The 15,844-nt window shown below is 42.8% G+C and overlaps 1 protein-coding gene across 1 annotated transcript in view; it reads right to left on the reverse strand.

Moving 5' to 3' along the window:
• The window catches only part of LOC110511200 (inaD-like protein), a 297,471-nt gene that overhangs the window by 63,949 nt on the left and 217,678 nt on the right, over positions 1–15,844 (reverse strand). The window contains exon 26 of the mRNA XM_090184789.1: positions 10,533–10,729. Coding sequence (XP_090040915.1) covers positions 10,533–10,729 — 197 coding nt within the window. The remainder of the gene's footprint in view (positions 1–10,532; positions 10,730–15,844) is intronic.

Consider the following 15,844-nt stretch of genomic DNA (forward strand, 5'->3'; position numbering starts at 1 on the left):
CGTGACCAGTGAACTGAGATAAGGCGGAGCTTTACCTAGCATGGACTTGTAGATGACCTGGAGCCAGTGGGTCTGGCGATGAATATGTAGCGAGGGCCAACCGACTAGAGCATACAGGTCGCAGTGGTGGGTGGTATAAGGTGCTTTAGTAACAAAACGGATGGCACTGTGATAAACTGCATCCAGTTTGCTGAGTAGAGTATTGGAAGCTATTTTGTAGATGACATCCCTGAAGTCGAGGATCGGTAGGATAGTCAGTTTTACTAGGGTAAGTTTGGCGGCGTGAGTGAAGTAGGCTTTGTTGCGGAATAGAAAGCCGACTCTAGATTTGATTTTAGATTGGAGATGTTTGATATGAGTCTGGAAGGAGAGTTTACAGTCTAGCCAGACACCTAGGTACTTATAGGTGTCCACATGTTCTAGGTCAGAACCATCCAGGGTGGTGATGCTAGTCGGGCGTGCGGGTGCAGGCAGCGAACGGTTGAAAAGCATGCATTTGGTTTTACTAGCGTTTAAGAGCAGTTGGAGGCCACGGAAGGAGTGTTGTATGGCATTGAAGCTCGTTTGGAGGTTAGATAGCACAGTGTCCAAGGAAGGGCCAGAAGTATACAGAATGGTGTCGTCTGCGTAGAGGTGGATCAGGGAATCATCCGCAGCAAGAGCAACATCATTGATATATACAGAGAAAAGAGTCGGCCCGAGAATTGAACCCTGTGGCACCCCCATAGAGACTGCCTGAGGACCGGACAACAAGCCCTCCGATTTGACACACTGAACTCTGTATGCAAAGTAGTTGGTGAACCAGGCAAGGCAGTCATTAGAAAAACCGAGGCTACTGAGTCTGCCGATAAGAATATGGTGATTGACAGAGTCGAAAGCCTTGGCCAGGTCGATGAAGACGGCTGCACAGTACTGTCTTTTATCGATGGCGGTTATGATATCGTTTAGTACCTTGAGCGTGGCTGAGGTGCACCCGTGACCGGCTCGGAAACCAGATTGCACAGCGGAGAAGGTACGGTGGGATTCGAGATGGTCAGTGACCTGTTTGTTGACTTGGCTTTCAAAGACCTTAGATAGGCAGGGCAGGATGGATATAGGTCTGTAACAGTTTGGGTCCAGGGTGTCTCCCCCTTTGAAGAGGGAGGTGACTGCGGCAGCTTGCCAATCCTTGGGGATCTCAGACGATATGAAAGAGAGGTTGAACAGGCTGGTAATAGGGGTTGCGACAATGGCGGCGGATAGTTTCAGAAATAGAGGGTCCAGATTGTCAAGCCCAGCTGATTTGTACAGGTCCAGATTTTGCAGCTCTTTCAGAACATCTGCTATCTGGATTTGGGTAAAGGAGAAGCTGGAGAGGCTTGGGCGAGTAGCTGCGGGGGGGGGCGGAGCTGTTGGCCGAGGTTGGATCAGCCAGGAGGAAGACATGGCCAGCCATTGAAAAATGCTTGTTGAAGTTTTCGATAATCATGGATTTATCGGTGGTGATCGTGTTACCTAGCCTCAGTGCAGTGGGCAGCTGGGAGGAGGTGATCTTATTCTCCATGGACTTTACAGTGTCCCAAAACTTTTTGGAGTTAGAGCTACAGGATGCAAATTTCTGCCTGATGCCTCCTCTCAAGTTGGACAACTTGAGCGGAGGCATCAGCACATGATTACGCACGCACGTGCACACGCACACACACACACGAGAGATAGGTAACCCATTTGAACTAAATGCTTTTATGATGATACCATTCAACCTTTAGTAAAAGTCTAAATAAAACCGACTAGCTCCATCGGTTCCTATTGGACAGGAGCCCAATGATGGCTTAAAATGATTGAGGTGGTGTTTGTGTGTGTGTGTGCACGTGCATGCATGTCCCTGTGACTGTGTGTGTATGTGTGTGCGCATGTGTGTGTGTCCCTGTGTCCGTGTGAATGTGTGTGTGTGTCCGTGTGAATGTCTGTATTGCAGTGTCTGCCCCCCTCCTCTCCCGCTGCTTGAGCCACATACATGTTTCATAGCAGCAGTGACTTTGTTGTAATGAGTAAAGCTGGCATGACAGAGAGGGTGGGAGGAATGGAGAGAATAAACAACAGGGTTGACAGTGGGAGGGAGGAGAAAGCGATATGATGGAATGAATGAATTGGCACGAAAAGGAAGACAACAGACAACAGACAAAGGGTCAACTGTCACTTCCAATTCAGGCTCTTCGATGTTACTATTAATGTTGTGGAAGATAATCTACGACGAACACATCAAAACACTACAGCTCTATGTAGACACATATATAATTCATTGCATTCAGTAGCAGTGCTCAAACCAAGCAACTACTCTAATCAAATCATAATAATCAATCACATCTATATTGCATGGCTACTCGCTTCCTAGGCAGTCTTTTCAGAAGCTGAACCTCCCTAAGGAAGACAGAAGAGGAGATACAGAAAAGAGAAGTGAACATCAATAGACAGAGAATGGAGAGAGGATGGAGAAAAGTGTTTTAGGTTAGCCCCTGTGGCCTTAGTGACAGCTATTCCCCCGTCATTCCTCAGAGGCAGACACACACACAGCTGTTGTGTTGTGATGAATTGTGTGGCCTGAAAGGAGCCCTGGCGTCAACAGTGACAGTGTTGTGTTGGGAGTTGGGACTGTCCGACTATATGGGATAAAGTGACAATCTGAGGCCGGCACCTGACCCGCAAATATAGAAAATGCACTGTACAGTCAAAGATGGGAGAACCTTTTTTTGACAGGCCTTTTTAGATATGTTTCTGCATATAATTTACAACATTTTGATAGTCAACTTGACTATAATTCTATAATTAGATACATGCCGCTTCTGTTCTGTCATTGCATGTTGCCCTAGAAGATTAAATAAACCCTAGCTCACCAGAATAATGTCATAAATCGATAGAATGACTGCTTCAACCGAGTTGGCATCGGTAAAGTTTGTTTTCTCTTTCATCTCTGCTTCTCTTGGGCAGCAAAGATGCTTAGGGACCGGGGAGAAAATGCATTAACAAAAAAAACAGGAACAATTTTCCATGCAGAAAATCAGTTTGACCGGTTGTAAGGAAATTAAACATGTTTTTGATAAGATTTCAGTTTGGCTTGTATGCATACTTTATGTGGTTGAAATACTAATCAGCTTTTATGATGCTGATAAAGACAGCAACACCACCTTTACAGACGGTCCCTAACTGCACATTCATCAAATCAAATTTTATTGGTCACATTTTTTGCAGATGTTATTGTGGGTGTAGTGAAATGCTTGTGTTCCTAGCTCCAACAGTGCAGTAATATCTAACAATTCACAACAAAAACACACAAATCTAAAAGTAAAATAATGGAATTAAGAAATGTATAAATATTAGGATGAGCAATGTCGGAGTGGCATTGACTAAAATACAGTAGAATAGAATACAGTATATACATATGAGATGAGTAAAGCAGTATGTAAACAGTATTAAAGTGACCAGTGATTCCATGTCTATGTATATAGGACAGCAGCCTCTAAGATGCAGGGTTGAGTAAACAGGTGGTAGCCAGCTAGTGATGGCTATTTAACAGTCTGATGGCCTTGAGATGGAATCTGTTTTTCAGGCTCTCGGTCCCAGCTTTGATGCATCTGTACTGACCTCGTCTTCTGGATGATAATGGGCTGAACAGACCGTGGCTCGAGTGGTTGATGTCCTTGATGATTTTTTTGGCCTTCCTGTGAATTCGAGCACTGTTGCGCCTTCTCCATCACACTGTCTGTGTGTGTGGACCATTTCAGATCGTCAGTGATGTGTGCGCCAAGGAACTTGAAGCTTTCCACCTTCTCCACTACAGTTTCATCAATGTGGATAGGGGCGTGCTCCCTCTGATTTTTCCACTTCCATGATCAGCTCCTTCGTTTCGTTGACGTTGAGGGAGAGGTTATTTTCCTGGCACCACTCCACCAGTAGGAGGAGGTCATTGTTGGTTATCAGGCCTACTATGGTTCTGTCGTCTGAAAATGATTGAGTTAGAGACGTGTGCGACCACGCAGTCATGGGTGAACAGGGAGTACAGGAGAGGACTGAGTACGCACACTTGTGGGGCCCCTATGTTGAGGATCGGCGAAGTGGAGGTGTTGTTTCCTACCTTCACCACCTGGGGGGTGGCCCGTCAGGAAGTCCAGGACCCAGTTGCACAGGGCGGGGTTCAGACCCAGGGCCTCGAGCTTAATGATGAGCTTGGAGGGTACTATGGTGTTGAATACTGAGCTATAGTCAATGAACAGAATTCTTGTCCAGGTGGGATAGGGCAATGGGCAGTGTGATGGCTATTGCATCGTTCGTGGATCTGTTGGGACGATATGCGTATTGAAGTGGGTCTAGAGGGTCAGGTAAGGTAGAGGTGATATTGTCCTTAACTAGCCTCTCAAAGCACTGCATGATGACAGAAGTGAGTGCTACGGGGCGATAGTCATTTAGTTCAGTTACCTTAGCTTTCTTGGTTACAGGAACAATGGTGGGCATCTTAAAGCAAGTGGGGACAACAGACTGGGACAGGGAGAGATTGAATATGTCCATAATCACTCCAGCCATGCTCTCAAGATGCTGAAAGAAAGAAATAATATTTCTCCACTCCTGCCCCTGAATAAAAATGTATATTTGGTGTATAATTTTACTTAAAGAAATACTTAATTCTGCAGGACTTCATTTTAAATCAGGCTATGTGAGAGGTTATACAGTCAGTGTCCAGATTTTATTTAGGCTATGTTGCTATGGAGGCCTGCCTCAGTAACGATGAGGGAAACACTGCTCTTACTCTGGACTTCGAAGTTCATACAAAGTTGCTTGAATGAAGAAGTTGAACGATCGCGAAGGAAGGAGAAACTGGAGTAAGGGGAACGGATAAGGATAAGAAAAGACAAGACTATTTTGACGTTGTCGTGGTGAAAATCTAAAGACTCGACACTCGCGTTGTGTTTTGTGGCCAAACATTGTGATAGAGGTTTTCCTGGAATCTGTGTCTCTCTGAGAACAGCAGAGGTGGGAAGAGGAAAGACCTTCGCACACCTACTTCCCTTGCCTGCTGCTTGGATCCACCTGGCGATCTGTTCATCGTCTGCCCTGGCCTGTCTCTCCCTGTCTGGTACAGGTACGCCCCCAATGGCTATAAGTTGTTATATATTTAAAAAAAAGTCATTTTTCATTTTGCTATTTGCCTCCTGCATGCTTTGTTGACTACAAACGTTCTTTACCCAACCGTGGGACATACTATGTTTGTTCCCACACTCGGGACTCTGACTCTCTATTGGTTACACAGACTTTTAGCCTCCCATCCTATTCTAACCACCTCTCGCCGGCTTTGTATTCATGTTACCTAATGAAATTGCTGTGCAATATGATCTTGTTGCCATCTGATGCACATTCAGATGTCATAAATCAGCACTGCAGAGCTCTCCCTGTCCTATGCTGTGCCTTGATTGTATTACTGTTGATGATGTCTGGAAATGTGCATGTACACACTGGCCCATCTACTGTTGCTAGCCCCAATTCTGACTTGTGCTCTGATATCTGCTTCACTGATTTCTGCTCTCGTAAAAGCCTGGGTTTCTGCACGTTAACACTAGAAGCTTATTACCTAAAATGGATCAATTGAAAGTGTGGTTTCACAGCTCCAATCCAGATGTGTTGGTCATTGATGAGACGTGGTTAAGGAAGAGTGATTTGAATACTGATGTTAACCTTCCTGGTTATCACCTTTTTCGGCAAGACAGATCTTCCAAATGTGTGTGTGGGGGGGTGGCTATCTTCACCAAGGATCACCTTCAGTTCTCGGTTGTCTCCACTAAGTCTGTCCCCAAACAATTTGATTTGCTGGTTTTAAGTATTAAACTTTCAAATGGCTCTTTGTGGTGGCTGGGTGACTGTTGCTGGGTGACTGTTGCTGGGTGCTATCGTTCTCCATCAGCACTGGCCTGTACCCTATCTGCCCTAAGCTCTCTCCTGGCCCCTTACACTAAATTTGAATTTGTCCTGCTAGGTGACCTAAACTGGGACATGCTTAAACCACCTGATTTAGTCCTAAAGCAATTCAACTCCCTAAATCTTCCTCAGATTATTACCAATCCCACAAGGTAAGACTCCAAACACCCAGAGAAGGCTACTCTCCTCGATGTTATCCTCACAAATAATCCTGATAGGTATCAGTCTGGTGTTTTCTGTAATGACCTAAATGATCACTGTTTTACAGCCTGTGTTCGTAATGGCTGCTCAGTGAAACGACCTGTCCTAACTTGTCATTGACCCTTGCTAAAAAACTTTAATGAGCAAGCCTTCCTTCATGAACTGGCCTCTGTAAAATGGTATAGAATCAGCTTTATCCCCTCTCTTGGACCTTCTTTTTTGATATGTTCAGTGGTATTGTTAAACACTCCCCTATAAAGAAAATGAGAATCAAAAACAGGTTCAGCCCCTGGTTCAAACGTTATCTTGCAATTACTCCACCTCAAGAAATGCATTTGGCGAAAGGCTCGGCACACGCACGCATACTCGGGCTGACTGGCTCTCTTTGAGGTAAATGAGAAATAAGTGCACTCAGGCTACCAGAAGGCCAAAGCTAGTTACTTTAAGGAGCAGTTCCCTCCTCTGTGGATCTAACCCCAAGAAGTTCGGGAAAACAGTTAAAGACCTGAAGAATAAACCCTCCTCCTCACAGCTGCCCATGTCCCTTAATGTTGATTACTGACAAGAAGCACATGGCTGAGCTCTTTCATCACCAGTTCATTAAGTCAGGAGTCCTATTTGACTCAGCCATTCCTCCTTTACCATCCAACATTTCCTCATCTCCCTCCCTTTCTAATGTGACTATCCACGATGCTTCTCCCTATTTTTCCCCTGCAACCGCTACAAAGTTTCTTCCTGCAGGCAGTTACTCAGTCAAAGGTTTTAAAGGAGCTCTTGAAACTGGGTCAGATGGTTTAGACCCTTTCTTCTTTAAGGTTGCTGCCCCTATCATCGCCAAGCCTATCTCCGACCTTTTTAACCTGTCTCTCCTGTCTCTCTCGTCCTTTATTTAAAGGGGGAGCTCAAGCTGATCCTAACTGTTATAGGCCTATTTCTATTTTTCCTTGTTTATCAAAAGTGTTGGAAAAACGTGTCAATAATCAACTGACTGGCTTTCTTGATGTCTATAATATTCTCTTTGGTATGCAATCTAGTTTCCGCTCAGGTTATGGATGTGTCACTGCAACCTTAAAGGTCCTCAATGATATCACCACTGCCCTTGATTTTAAGCAATGTTGTGCTGCTATTTTTTTTTACTTGGCCAAAGCTTTTGATACAGTAGACCATTCCATTCTTGTGTCTCTGAGGGGTCTTTGGCCTGGTTTACTAACTACCTCTCTCAAAGAGTGCAGTGTATAAAGTCAGAACATCTGCTGTCTCAGCCACTGCCTGTCACCAAGGGAGTACCCCAAGGATCAATCCTAGGCCCCACTCTCTTCTCAATTTACACCAACAACATAGCTCAGGCAGTAGGACTCTCTCTCATCTATTTATGTGCAGATACAGTCTTATTCTCAGCTGGCCCCCCCATGGATTTTGTGTTAAATGCTCCACAACAAAGCTTTCTTAGAGTCCAACAAACATTCTCTACCCTTAACCTTGTTCTGAACACCTCCAAAACAAAGGTCATGTGGTTTGGTAAGAAGAATGCCCCTCTCCCCACAGGTGTGATTACTATCTCTGAGGGTTTAGAGCTTGAGGTAGTCACCTCATACAAGTACTTGGGAGTATGGCTAGACAGTACACTGTCCTTCTCTCAGCACATATCAAAGCTGCAGGCTAAAGTTAAATCTAGATTTGGTTTCCTCTATCGTAATCGCTCCTCTTTCACCCCAGCTGCCAAACTAACCCTGATTCAGATGACCTTCCTACCCATGCTAGATTACCGACACATCATTTATAGATCGGCAGGTAAGGGTGCTCTCGAACGGCTAGATGTTCTTTAGCATTGAACTCCTCTGTGTGTGTCCCCCATTTAAGATCTGCCCATCTTTCATGGAAGGATCATATTAGATGACCCTCGAAGGCAGCTGTCAATCAAAATAATGAGATTCAAATCTTCTGATCAAACAACCCCTGTGCATGTACGCTGTGTGTGTGTGTGTGTGTGTTTGTGTATATCTGTGTGTGTGTGTGTGTGTGTGTGTGTGTGTGTATGTGTATGTACGTGTGTGTGTGTTTGTGTAAGGTGCTGCAACACCTTGTAAAAAGCCACTCTTCCACCCAATCCATTGCACAGTGATTCCCCCATCCAACTCACATCGTTTATCCATCACCCAATCGTCCAATCAGCAGAGGTACTGTATATACAGGTCTTTATTTGGCTCAGACCACTCCTTCCTCTCTCTTTCTTTGTATTTCTGCCCAGCATAGTGTTCCAACTCCTGTTTTGCATCAAAACCTGCAGCTGTCACACAGTGAACATGAAAGGGCAAGAGAGCGAGAGATACAGTGCCTTCAGAAATTATTCATACTCCTTGACTTATTCCAACATTTGTTGTGTTACAGCCTGAATTTAAAATTGATTAAATAATTTTTTCCCTCACCCATCTATACACAATACCCCATAATAACAAAATGAAAACATGTTTTTAGAAATTTTGGGAAATGTATTGAAAATGAAACAGAATTATCTAATTTACATAAGTTTTCACTCCCGAGTCAATACTTTGTAGAAGCAACTTTGGCAGCGATTACAGCTGTGAGTCTTTCTGGGTAAGTCTCTAAGAGCTTTCCACACCTGGATTGTAGCTCCCGAGTGGCGCTGCGTTCGAAGTCACTGCATCTCAGTGCAAGAGGCGTCACTACAGACCCTGGTTTGAATCCAGGGTGTATCACATCCGGTCGTGATTGGGAGTCCCATAGGGCGGTGCACAATTGGCCCAGTGTCGTCCGGGTTTGGCCGGTGCAGGCCGTCATTGTAAATAAGAATTTGTTCTTAATTAACTGACTTGTCTCGTTAAATAAAGGTTCAATAAAAAATAAAACTGCGCAACATTTGCCCATTATCCTTATCAAAATTCTCAACTTAATTGAGCGAACAGTATAGTCTAACTTATTGGCACTAGCGCAGAGCATCTGCCTTTTTCCCAGTGTGCGCATATTCACTCTTTATTATTGTTGGATCCGTGTGAATTTCCTCTTCCAGGCTAGATGGACATCATATTGTGTTTGTGTCTCCCCTTCTCCTAGGCCTATTATGTGGATTAGACAACATTGTTTTTATTGATCAGTTTGTCAGTGCCAGCAGAGTAGGCTACCATGTCATTTTTATAGTATTAAAAAAGACTGCTAATCTCTCCAGTCATATAAAGTGCAGTAGAATTGCATGAAATGCGTTCATGAAAGGGAATATGTTTTCTGTACAGAGAAACGTATCTGATATAGCCTATAACCTAGGCCTAATCTATGCCACTACGCATTCAGCCATACATTGAAAGGTCTTTCAATGTTTCCCAAACATTAGACTACTGTTCTGGCCCTGCTTCTATTTATTTTCAAGTCTCCATTTCACTTTTTCCAAAAGTATTTGTCAGTTGGCGTGTATTTGTCAGTTGGCGTGTATTTGTCAGTTGGTGTGTATTTGTTAGTTGGTGTGTATTTGTCAGTTGGTGTGTATTTGTCAGTTGGTGTGTATTTATCAGTTGGTGTGTATTTGTCAGTTGGTGTGTATTTGTCAGTTGGCGTGTATTTGTCAGTTGGTGTGTATTTGTCAGTTGGTGTGTATTTGTTAGTTGGCGTGTATTTGTCAGTTGGCGTGTATTTGTCAGTTGGTGTGTATTTGTTAGTTGGTGTGTATTTGTCAGTTGGCGTGTATTTGTTAGCTGATGTGTATTTGCTAGCTGGCGTGTATTTGTCAGTTGGCGTGTATTTGTTAGCTGATGTGTATTTGTTAGCTGATGTGTATTTGTCAGTTGGTGTATATTTGTCAGTTGGCGTGTATTTGTCAGTTGGCGTGTATTTGTCAGCTGATGTGTATTTGTCAGTTGGTGTATATTTGTCAGTTGGCGTGTATTTGTTAGCTGATGTGTATTTGTTAGCTGATGTGGATTTGTTAGCTGGCGTGTATTTGTCAGTTGGCGTGTATTTGTTAGCTGATGTGTATTTGTCAGCTGGCGTGTATTTGTTAGCTGGTGTGTATTTGTCAGTTGGCGTGTATTTGTTAGCTGGCGTGTATTTGTTAGCTGGTGTGTATTTGTCAGTTGCCGTGTATTTGTTAGCTGGTGTGTATTTGTTAGCTGGCGTGTATTTGGCATGCTACAGTTAGTGTGTAGCCTCAGCTTTAGGGTCCTAACGCCAGATACAGAGAACAAAATATAAACCTCAGTGTATCCTATAGATATCAACTGCACAGTAATTAGACATTCATAGATTTTTAATGCATCGTTTTCTCCTTATTCAACCCACCCACACTTCATCCACACAATATTTCATGACCCAAAAGCCGCCTGCGGGTTATGAGTTGACCCGTACATCACTAGTGTGTGTGTTTAGGTGTGGCACCCCCTCACCTCCAGCAGCTCGTCCCCTACGCGGATGCGTCCGTCCTTGGCGGCGGGGCCCCCAGGGCTGATGCCTACCACGAAGATGCTGAGGCAGGAACGGTCCTTGTTTCCAGCCAGGCTCAGACCCAGGCCCTGGCGTTCCCTGTCCAGCTCCACACACAGCAGCTCTCCGCACAGCTCCCCGTAACGCAACCTGATCAGCTCTGGGGGGACAGGAGCAAAAGAGAGGTGTTTCAGTGTTGAAGAGAGTAACATGTGAAAGAGAACAGTGACAACCATACATCTAGTTTTACACACTAGAAAAGTTCTTAAAGGCAATCACCCTGACTGAATACTGGACAAAGACACATGAAGGCGGCACACACACACACACAAGTTTCTTATTTTTCTTTCCTGTGATGAATCTATTTGATATGTCCAGTCGGTGGATTACCCTGGTCTGTTCCATTAAACATGAGGGCAATTATTACAATATCTCCCTGACTGAGGAGGCCCTGGGCTACCTCCAATACACAGAACAGGTTCATCTCTGCTCTCTAGCTAAAGTCTAAGCTCTGCTTTCTAGTTTGATAATGCTAGCTAGTTCTGCTATGCAATAATCCCTATAATTGCAGTATTCAAGTCACATTGGATGTATCATGCCATCTATTTAACACAATGTCATCTTCAATCCATTCTGGGGTACCCCAGGGCTGTGTCTGAGTCCTGATGTAGTTCTGATAGAGCTACACAGGTGTCAGGTTACAGTAGGGCTGGGCTGTATACCGTATTTTACTTTATACCAGTATCGATGCACGGACCGGTTTGGGTTTTTACTTTACCTTCTATAATGGCATTTGAATGTTTAGTTTATTAAATGTGGTAAGCCCTGTGTAACGTCCATTTTTATAATTTGCTCCGCTACTGAGTCCTCTCTCTCTGCCTATCCATGCCGCTTTCCACACAGACCTAGCCTTGCCCCCTTTCACACAAGGAGCGCATTTGTTGTTGCTTGACAAGGAGACACTTGTGTCGATGCCTACAACGCCGTTTCCACTTCACATCTTTATATAAATCCACAAGCGTTCTATAATAACACTATTAGTTGGTGTTTCTTACATCTGTAAACAGCTAGTTTGTCTTTTCTTAGCAAATTGTGGCTAAAACCTGTTAGCCACTAATGCTAATAACAAATTAGCTGGTTAGCTAATAAATGTACTAAGTCAGAGCAAATGTACCTGGCTATACAGCCTGATTATACCAGTGATGGTGAGGACTAAATCAGCTAGTTGTTTGTGCAACTGTATTTTCTAAACCAAAGAGGATTAGGCAAAGCATGAATATGTTAGCTACATGAAGTAGCTATGAGAAAACATTTAATGTAGCCAAAGATTATAGGGTCCCCTAGGAAACACTGACCAACACTTTGGTTCCTATACTGTCACAATAACTCCTCTCTGGCATTTTCATTCGTTGTCATGTCAAACACTGTATTCAAAGTGCCCACTAATATATTCTAACTATAGAATTAGAATAGTCATTCTATTTCCATGATTCCAACAGTTCACCAAAGCGTTTTTTGTTTTAAGTCAAATCACAATTGCAACATTTGGTTAAAAATAAGGCCTAGATGTTTTGCCAATATCGTGCAGCCATACGTGGCAATGTGGAAATGATCTCAAATGAATGCAGGAAATGCAGAAATTGATGAAAATTATTTTTTGCTGAAGTTTAATTGAACAGTATAAAACAAATCAGAATGAAGAAAGACCATTAAAATCACTTAGAATTTGGAAATGGAACACGCTGTCGTACACATCAATCCAGAGAATCCCAAACATGCTTTATGGGTGACATGTCTGGTGAGAATGCAGCCTAGGGTCACACACTACTTATAGAGCAAAATTACAAAATACACATTTTGAAAAATACAGTGATATGATATTTTGGCCATATCGCCCAGCCCTAGGTTACTGTAGAAAGGCTCCTACACTAGCTGTTCCTTTCTGTAATCCTCTGGTTTAGGGAGGGATGGCCTGGCTGACCACATGCCTCTCTTATCTGTCCTCTCTCTCTTCTCCTATATTATTTGTCCTATTCCTCTTCTCCAATTTTATCTGTCCTCCACTCTTCTCCAATCTCATCTGTCCTCACTTTCTTCTCCTATCGTATTTGCTCTTCCTCTCTTATCTGTCCTCCCTCTCTTATTTGTCCTCCCTCTCTATCTTTGCTCTTCCCCTCTCTGTCCACAGCTAAAGGTCTGGGTAGAGCGGAGGTCCAGACTTAAACTCCTCTGTGTGTGTCCCCCATTTAAGATCTGCCCATCTTTCATGAAAGGATCATATTAGATGACCCTCAAAGGCAGATGCCAATCAAAATAATGAGATTCAAATCTTCTGATCAAACAACCCCTGTGCATGTACGCTGTGTGTGTGTGTGTGTGTTTGTGTAAGGTGCTGCAACAACTTGTAAAAAGCCACTCTTCCACCCAATCCATTGCACAGTGATTCCCCCATCCAACTCACATCATTTATCCATCACCCAATCAGCAGAGGTACTGTATATACAGGTCTTTATTTGGCTCAGACCACCCCTTCCTCTCTTCTCTCTTTTTTGTTCCAACTCCTGTTTGGAGGGGCAAGAAAGGGCAAGAGAGCGAGAGATACAGTGCCTTCAGAAAGTATTCATACTATTTGACTTATTCCAACATTTGTTGTGTTACATCCTGAATTTAAAATTGATTAAATCATCTATACACAATACCCCATAATAACACAATGAAAACATGAAAATGAAAACATGTTTTTAGAAATATCCCATTTACCTAAGTTTTCACTCCCGAGTCAATACTTTGTAGAAGCAACTTTGGCAGCGATTACAGCTGTGAGTCTTTCTGGGTAAGTCTCTAAGAGCTTTCCACACCTGGATTGTAGCTCCCGAGTGGCGCTGCGTTCGAAGTCACTGCATCTCAGTGCAAGAGGCGTCACTACAGACCCTGGTTTGAATCCAGGCTGTATCACATCCGGTCATGATTGGGAGTCCCATAGGGTGGCGCACAATTGGCCCAGTGTCGTCCGGGTTTGGCCGGGGTAGACCGTCATTGTAAATGAGAATTTGTTCTTAACTGACTTGCCTAATTAAATAAAAGTTTTAAAAAATAATTTAAAAAAATTGTGCAACATTTGCCCATTATTCTTTACAAAATTCTTAAACTTCTGTCAAATTGGATGTTGATCATTGCTAGACAACCATTTTCTTGTCTTGCTGTAGATTTTCAAGTAGATTTACATTGAAGAAAAATATCAAAACAAAACATGCAACAATTTCTAAGATTTAATTGAGTTACATACAGTTCATTATAAGAAAATCAGTCAAATTAAATAACTACATTAGGCCCTGATCTACGGCTTTCACATGACTGGGAATACAGATATACATCAGTTGGTCACAGATACATAAATTCAGAAAACCAGTCAGTATCTGGTCTGACCACCATTTGACTCACGCAGCGCGACATATCTCCTTTGTATAGAGTTCAGGCTGTTGATTTTGTCCTGTAGAAAGTTGTCCCACTCCTCTTCAATGGCTGTGCGAAGTTGCTGGATATTGGAAGGGAACTGGAACACGCTGTTGTACACGTTGATCCAGAGCATCCCAAACATGCTCAATGGGTAACATGTCTGGTAAGAATGGAGGTCATGGAAGAACTGGGACATGTTCAGCTTCCATGAATCATGTACAGATCCTTGTGACAGTGCATTATTATGCTGAAACATGAAGTGAAGGCGGCAGATGAATGGAACGACAATGGGTCTTACGATCTCGTCACAGTATCTCTGTGCATTCAAATTGCTATCAATAAAATGCAATTGTGTTAGTTATCCGTAGCTTATGCCTGCCCATACCATAACCCTAATGCCACCATGGTGCACTCTGTTCACAACGTTGACAACAGCAAACCGCTCACCCACACAACACCATACATGTGATACAGTTGAAACCGTGATTCATCCGTGAGGAGCACACTTCTCCAGCGTGCCAGCGGCCATCGAAGGTGAGCATTTGTCCACTGAAGTTGGTAACGACACCGAACTGCAGAAAGGTCAAGATGCTGGTGAGGAGGACGAGGATGAGCACGTACAATGCATTCGGAAAGTATTCAGACCCCTTCCCTTTTCCCACATTTTGTTATGTTACTGCCTTATTATAAAATGGATTTAATAAAAAAAATCTATCTACACACAAAAAATCATAATGACAAAGCTAAAACAAGCTTTTAGAAAAATGCATTGAAAATAAAAACAGAGATAGCTTACTTACATAAATATTCAGACCCTTTGCTATGAGACTCAAAATGGAGCTCAGGTGCATCCTGAGCTCAGGTGCATCCTGAGCTCAGGTGCATCCAATTATATGCATATAATTGACAGCTTAGGATAGAAAACACTCTAAAGTTTCCAAAACGGTCAAAATATTGTCTGTGAGTATAACAGAACTGATATTGCAGGCGAAACCCTGAGGAAAATCAAACCAGGAAGTGGCTTCTATTTTGAAAACTCCATGTTCCATAGCCTGCCTTTGCTCCATTTAATGGGATATCAACCAGATTCCTTTTTCCATCGCTTCCTCAAGGTGTCAACAGTCTTTAGACGTAGTTTCAGGCTTTTATTTAGAAAAATGAGCGAGAAAGATAACATCGCGTCATTGTATGGCCGGGTGCCAGCAGCGTTTTGTATGCGTAACAGAATTTGGGCAGCCATTGCCTTTCCCTCTCCAACTGAAAAAGACAGTTGCGGTTGATATATTATCAATTATATATTTTAAAAACAACCTGAGGATTGATTACCAATCTACCAAAAGGTGCCCTTCTTTGCAAGGCATTGAAAAACCTCTTTGGTCTTTGTGATTGAATCTGTGGTTGCAATTCACTACTCGACTGAGGGACCTTACAGATAATTGTATGTGTGGGGAACAGAGATGAAAAAATCATGTTAAACACTATTATTGTGTACACAGAGTGAGTCCATGCCACTTATTATGTGACTACTTTTTAAGCATATTTTTTTACTCCTGAACCTTGCCATAAAAAAGGGCTTGAATACTTATTGACTCAAGATATTTCAGCTTTTCATTTGTAATTAATTAGTAAACATTTCAAAATACATACATTAGCAGCAAAAGTTTGGACACACCTACGCATTCAAGGGTTTTCCTTTATTTTTTTTACTATTTTCTACATTTTCTACATCAAAACTATGAAATAACACATATGGAATCATGTAGTAACCAAAAAAGTGATAAACATAGATTTTATATTTGAGATTCTTCAAAGTAACCAC

This window comes from Oncorhynchus mykiss, chromosome 1 (genome assembly GCF_057628025.1).
Source record: "Oncorhynchus mykiss isolate SJ-2025 chromosome 1, ASM5762802v1, whole genome shotgun sequence".
NCBI classification, from domain to species: domain Eukaryota; kingdom Metazoa; phylum Chordata; class Actinopteri; order Salmoniformes; family Salmonidae; genus Oncorhynchus; species Oncorhynchus mykiss.